Here is a 6,000-nt window from a genome sequence, read left to right as displayed (position 1 = left end):
TATTACACTTGATGGGATGTTTTTTGGAAAGAATATTTGTATGACTTCTAGAATGCTACTTCCCAAGTCATTTTAGACTCAGCCTTTGCAGATAAATTTTGAAAATTCCTTGTTTTTTCTCTCTTCCCTTCCCTTTGTTGTTGCTGTGGCCGTAACTGGGGATTACACTTGGTTTTATTGTTCACATATTTAGCTGCAGTGCTCATCTGGAGTGGCACCCCTTTTTTTTACACCTTCAGTTTAAGTGCTTGAACATGCGCTTACTGGGGGCCACACTCTTTAGCACTGATGCTTGGGAACATTCTGATTGTAGTGCTTGCCATAGGTTGTACACTTTACTCACACCTGCATTAAGTATAGAAACATACAAATAAGTAAGCAATGACCTTACTGTGGTGTGTCAGACTGTACACTCTGGCTGTGGTACAGCAGGTCATAAATAGCACAGCGGAAGGGACTATAGGGACTACGTTGGAGGCTTATGAGTGGGAGTTGGAATCAAATGCAAAACTTGTTTTTTTTTTACTCGAAGCATATGATTTTCAATGTTGTTAATGATAAGAGTTCATGCATATGAGGCTCCAACACCACACCTCTACAAAAGTGACTGGCAATGCCTTACTTTTATAGGACTTTGCCACTGAGCTTTACCTTGATGCCCATTTTTTTTTTCATTTCTTTACTCCCCCACCAAAACTTACCTTCCTTTTGTTGTTGTTTTTATGATCAGGGGTTGTACACATGCTTGGCTGTAGTGCTCACTTTCTTTGGCTAAAGAGTTCACCCAGGGTAGCACGCTTTAGTCTGTAGGGTGCTGAAACTCACTCTGTTTTAATCTGGGGTAGTTCCAAACAGCAGAGTCTCTGAGAATAGGGTTGGTACCTGTGGGTATCTCTAGGGATCAAACTCTCAGTGTAGGGCACATGTTTTCGTCTTTAGTTCATCCCCAGGGCTGGAGTGATAGCACAGTGGGTAGAGCGTTTGCCTTACATGCGGCAGACCCGAGTTTAATTCCTCCATTCCTCTTGGAGAGCCCGGAAAGCTACAGAGGGTATCCTGCCCACACAGCAGAGCCTGTCAAGCTCCCTGTGGCATATTTGATATGCCAAAAACAGTAACAAGTCTCACAATGAAGACGTTACTGGTGCCTGCTTGAGCAAATTGATGAACAACGGGAGGACAGTGCCACAGTACACAATTCATCCCCAGGGCCACAATGGAGACGGCTCAAAGCACCAAATGTAAAACATCTTTTGGTTCTATATTTCAATATTTAATCACTCGTTAATCAACATCCCTTGCTGCAATTAAAATTCATTTCTTCTTCTGTAATTTGTGAAATTAAAGTAGACGGTAACTGATCACTAAACCTTGCAAAATTAAAGATTTTTCGTTGCCCTTTAACTTTATTCTTTCACAGACTCAACAACTCTGTAGAGTTCAAATCATTTGGTAGTATCTTATTTTGTAAACAATGGTTGATAAGTACTGCTCATTTGCCAATAAAACAATTTCTGTATGGTACACAAATGATGTGGATAATCCTACATAAAATTTTTAGTTTCCAATTATTATTAAAATATGGAATCTAAATTTTAGGGATATCTTTGGTCTGATTTGGAGAAATTGTCTTTTATAGCTGAGAGGCTGGAGGTGTTATTTGGGTTTATTTTTTGTTTGTGTTTTTAGACACATTTGGTCATGCACTGGGGCTACTCCTCGCTTTTCATTCAGGATTCAATCCAGGCAGTGCTCATGGACCATATGGGATGCTGGGATGCTGGGAATTGAACCCTGGTCTGGCCCACACGTGTGCAGAGCAAGTGCTGTACTTAACCTCTGTACTATGGCTCCAACCCCAACTTAATTTGGATTTCACATGAGAAATGAATAATTATTAATATGACAAATGAATCACTAACTTCTTCTGCAATACCTTAATAACACTTCTATACAAATATGGAGCACTAAAATCTTTAGAGCTACTTTGTGTAAAGACTGAGTCACTTGAAAACTCACGCTGTGCCTTGGTTGATTATTGGTGCCTAAAGCCTCTAACTGTTAGTATTATTACATGGTTTACTGGAAGTACCTAAAGAGCATGGACAATTAATCTGTCCGGATGCAGGATGCAGGTGGATGGAGTCATGTCAATGGGAAGTTATAGACACACCTATTAAGAGTGACAGCACACCTACTCTCATAGATAGGTGGGGTTGGAAGACCAGGGGTCATTTGGTGTGTAGGAGAATCCTCTTCAGTCCCCACACCACTAGGGATGTTCAAGTTTTTTTTAACAATTCTTTTTTTTTCTTATTTATTTATCTATTTATTTATTTATTTATTTATTTTGCTTTTAGGGTCACACACAGCGATGCTCAGGGGTTACTCCTGACTCTGCACTGAGGAATTACTCCTGGCAGTGCTTGTGGGACCATATGGGATGTCAGAGATCAAACCTAGGTCATCCGCGTGCCAGGCAAATGCCCTACCCGCTGTACTATCGCTCCGACCCCTTAACAATTCTTTTTTCTGGAGGACACCCAGAATTTATTAAATGGTAAGCATCTGCTGGGGGTTACCTACGTGCTTCCCACTTTGATCAGAAAGTAAGCGCCTATCACAAGAGTCATTTTTACAGGAAGACAACCCAAGGTGAGAAGGAAAGTGGTAAGGTTTGGTGGGAGAGAGCCGTCACTGAGCACGTCATTCCCACCCTTGTTAGCGGGGAGGAGGTGGGGGTCCACATCCTACTGCCCGTTCCTGAACGCACCGTCACCCTTCTCGATCAGGTGGGGTGAGTATGAGAAGGGCCCACCTCTCACTGGGCAGCTGTCGCGGAGAGCTCCGCCCGCTGATTCAATCTCCGGGGCACTCGGACTTGTGCAGGCTGCAAAAACAACCACCGAGAATTCTCTCCCGTGACAAAAGTGTGAGTGGCAACTGGGAGTTTTACAGGCGAGACATCCTCGCAGCGTCGCCGCCTCAGGTGCGGCTCCCACGCGCGGGATACTCAGCTCCGGCTCGGCGCCCACCCCCGCGCGGCTCTCCGGGGTCGCAGACGCCCCGCCCCCTGCCACCCCCGCGCGTCTCATTGGCCAGATCCTACGTCCGCCTCGCCTCCTGACTGGCGGCCGCGTCTGTCGGTCTGCGTGGCAGGGACATTTCCGCATTGAGGGGGGCTGCTCCACATGGAGGGGGAGGGGAGGTGTTTAGGAGAAGTGGGGGCTTTGAGTGTCGGGAGCCGGCGTCTGGGTGGGCGGAGAGGGTCAGCATCTGGGCTGCGACCACCGCGCGGGGGCTCAAGGTGTACATGTGTGGAGGGAGAGAGGGAGACGGGGAAAAAGGTGCCTCAGAGGTGACATTCTCTCGGCCCGTGAGCCTTCTTCCCGGAGCGCCGTCAACGTCCCCAATTTCCCAGCTGCTGCAGAAGAGGAAGGTGGGTCTCGGTGGAGGTTCGGGGGGGGATGGGCGGGGGCAGGCGTGCCGCGACCCCCCGGGGCGGAGGCGTCGCCCCGCTCAGAGACGCGTGGGTTCCTCTTCCTCAGACCCGCCGAGCAGCGCTGCGGAGGCCCAGCTGGGGGGTCGCGAGCGCGCCGGGCTGGAGAAAGTCGAACGTGTCTGGGCCGGGGCCCCTCGGACTCGGGGCGGCCGCGCGCTGCTGACCCGCGGGGGGCGGCCGCGGGGCGCGGGTCGGCACGGCCCACGGGCCCCTCTCGAGAGAGCCGCGCCGGGCAGTGCCGCTCGCTGCGGGGCTGCGGAGAGCGAGCCTGGCCCCGGCCAACAGCTCGAGGACTTCTAGCGCCGTCCCCGTCCCCGTCCCCGGATATTTATGGACTGGAAAAAAGTGGTGGCACGGCCCCCCTCCACTGCCGGCCTCCCCGCCTTGTCCACGCCTGCTTGGGCTGGGGCCGCGGTGCAGCCGGGTTTCCCGGGGAACTGGCTGGACACTACTGGCCGGCCGCGCGGGGCGGGGGAGCGCTGGGGGGCGGGGGGGTCCGGTGCCCGCGGCAGTCCGGCCCCCGAGGGCGTGGGGAGGGGGGGCGGTGAAATAGCCGCGGTAGATCCGCCTCTTTCATTGAAGAAATTTAAGTTCGTGGGATTTTACCTTTTCCGGGTGTCTCCCGTTGGCCGTCATTGGTGTCAGGAGCGCACTGTGGGCAGGAGTTCCAAACCGACTCCGCTGGCTGCTTCAAGTTTCCGTCCTTTTTAGAAGTGGGGGGAGCTTTTTCCTGGTATTGCCTTTTTTTTTTTTTTTTGGGAGCCAGTTTTAATTGCTTTGAATAAATACTCCCCTAAGTGGCTAAACCTTGGAGAAGAAAGAGCACAGCGATTTGTTCAAGCAGGGGGAGAAGAGTGATTTGCCTCTCGGGGTGTCTCCTCTAGCAATTACAAACAAACAAACAAACAAACAAGACAGACTATTTTCATAAAGCCCCAAAATGTCGCTATTTGTACAAGGTAAGACACCCTTCTTCGCTCCTGGGTTGCTTCAGCCGAATTTGGGTCCCGAAGGTTTGTTGGGGTGGGGGGAGGAGAAAGTACAAATGCTCGGTTCAGATGCTATTGTCAAAACCCCATTTTCATTAAATTGACATCTGAGCTGCCTTAAGGTCCTGGGTTTGGTGTTTCCAACTCATATAATATAGACCCTTGTGCTCCTCTGTGTTTTCTGTCTCCCTGAAATCAGGTTAGTAGCACTTCGGTTGCCCAGAATAGTGTCTGTAAATGATAAAACTGGAATTTGGCAGCTGTTCTATTTTCTTGGTGGGTGTCAATGTACCTGTATGTGCAGAGATAGGAAGAGAAGCAGGAGTGCTGAGGGACATTAGGTGGATTTTGCCAGGATTGTTGGGAAAGCTTTAGTGTTCTCGGCTGCTACACGGGTTTATGTGTACGTGGTTTGAGTCTCAGATTATTTTATTGCGAAACCGAGAGTCGCTCTTAGAAGCTGGAGGTCATTTCAGCAGGAGAAATGACTTTGCTGCATTGCTGTGTTTAATTTTTTTCTTCTCTTATTTGAAATCTTCAAAGATTATTAAGGTTTCTTTGAAATTTGAAACGTGCCTTCTGATTTCCACTTTAAAAAATATTTTTAAAAAGGACTATGGAATGTCCCTGTGCTCTTCGTTAAGCGTTGCATGTATGTGGGATTTATGTTGTTTTCACACATTGAAATTTGTGCAGGCTTAAAGCCTTAAGCTTCTCACTAATTTGTGGCATAGAATTTACCTTCTGGTGGTCAAGCACACCCTTTACTTACAGAATCTAGAGTATGTGAAGATATGAACCATCTTGCTGAACACAAGACTAGTAAAGTTCACAGCCACTTAATGTGATTCTCAGTAAATGTAGAAGTACTTTTGTAAAAGTAAGTCAGTGTTGGCCATCATATGACCCTGGGGGAAAATATACTAGTAAGTTTTGCATCATAACTTCATTGACCTTAAAATTGTATAATAGAGAATTTTTATTGGTCATTAGCTTTTAAGTTCATATGGTATTTTATATGTGGTGAGAGATGCTTCTTCTTCTTTTTTTTTTTTTGCTTTATTTTGGGGCTACACCCTACAGTGCTCAAGGCTTACTTCTGGTTCTGCCTCCGGGATCACTCCTGGCAGGCTCAGGGATCCCTGTGGGGTGCCAGGGATTCAACCCTGGTCCATTGTGTGCAAGGCAAGTTTCCTATCTATTGTACTATCGCCTTGGTCCCTGCTTCTATGTTGTCATTGACTAGTTGTCTTAGCCAAGAATAGAAGGGGAGAGATGACTTGGAAATTTAGTGGCTTTCTTACGAGCAACCACACAATTTAATTAGCAGAGAGCCAGTATTTTGAAATGATAATGCTGAGAAGTGGACGAATCACTTCTCTTTAAAAGTCAAGACTTTTTATTAAACACCAATTGTTCCTTCTAGTTGACTTTTAGAATAGTTTGTAGAAATGGTACTTGTGAATTGATTTCACAGCTTTTACCATTAAGAAATTGTAAATCAATTTG

At 47.5% G+C, this 6,000-nt stretch overlaps 1 protein-coding gene across 2 annotated transcripts in view; it reads left to right on the top strand.

The window, feature by feature from the left end:
* The first annotated feature begins 3,241 nt into the window (after positions 1-3,241).
* The window catches only part of UGP2 (UDP-glucose pyrophosphorylase 2), a 54,044-nt gene continuing 51,285 nt past the window's right edge, over positions 3,242-6,000 (top strand). The window contains exon 1 of one of the 2 annotated variants that reach the window (XM_056129972.1): positions 3,242-3,439. Coding sequence is in view for 1 of the 2 variants with exons in the window: in XM_056129971.1 (XP_055985946.1) it covers positions 4,443-4,461 (19 nt within the window). In the remaining variant the exon portion in view is untranslated. Of the gene's footprint in view, positions 3,440-4,140; positions 4,462-6,000 lie in introns of those variants that run through there. The other variant, XM_056129971.1, reaches the window with a different exon arrangement.

The sequence above is a fragment of the Sorex fumeus genome, unplaced genomic scaffold (assembly GCF_029834395.1).
Source record: "Sorex fumeus unplaced genomic scaffold, SorFum_2.1 ptg000006l, whole genome shotgun sequence".
Lineage (NCBI taxonomy): Eukaryota > Metazoa > Chordata > Mammalia > Eulipotyphla > Soricidae > Sorex > Sorex fumeus.
Note: the sequence above shows the minus strand (reverse complement) of the source record. Positions and strands in the feature narration are given on the sequence as shown.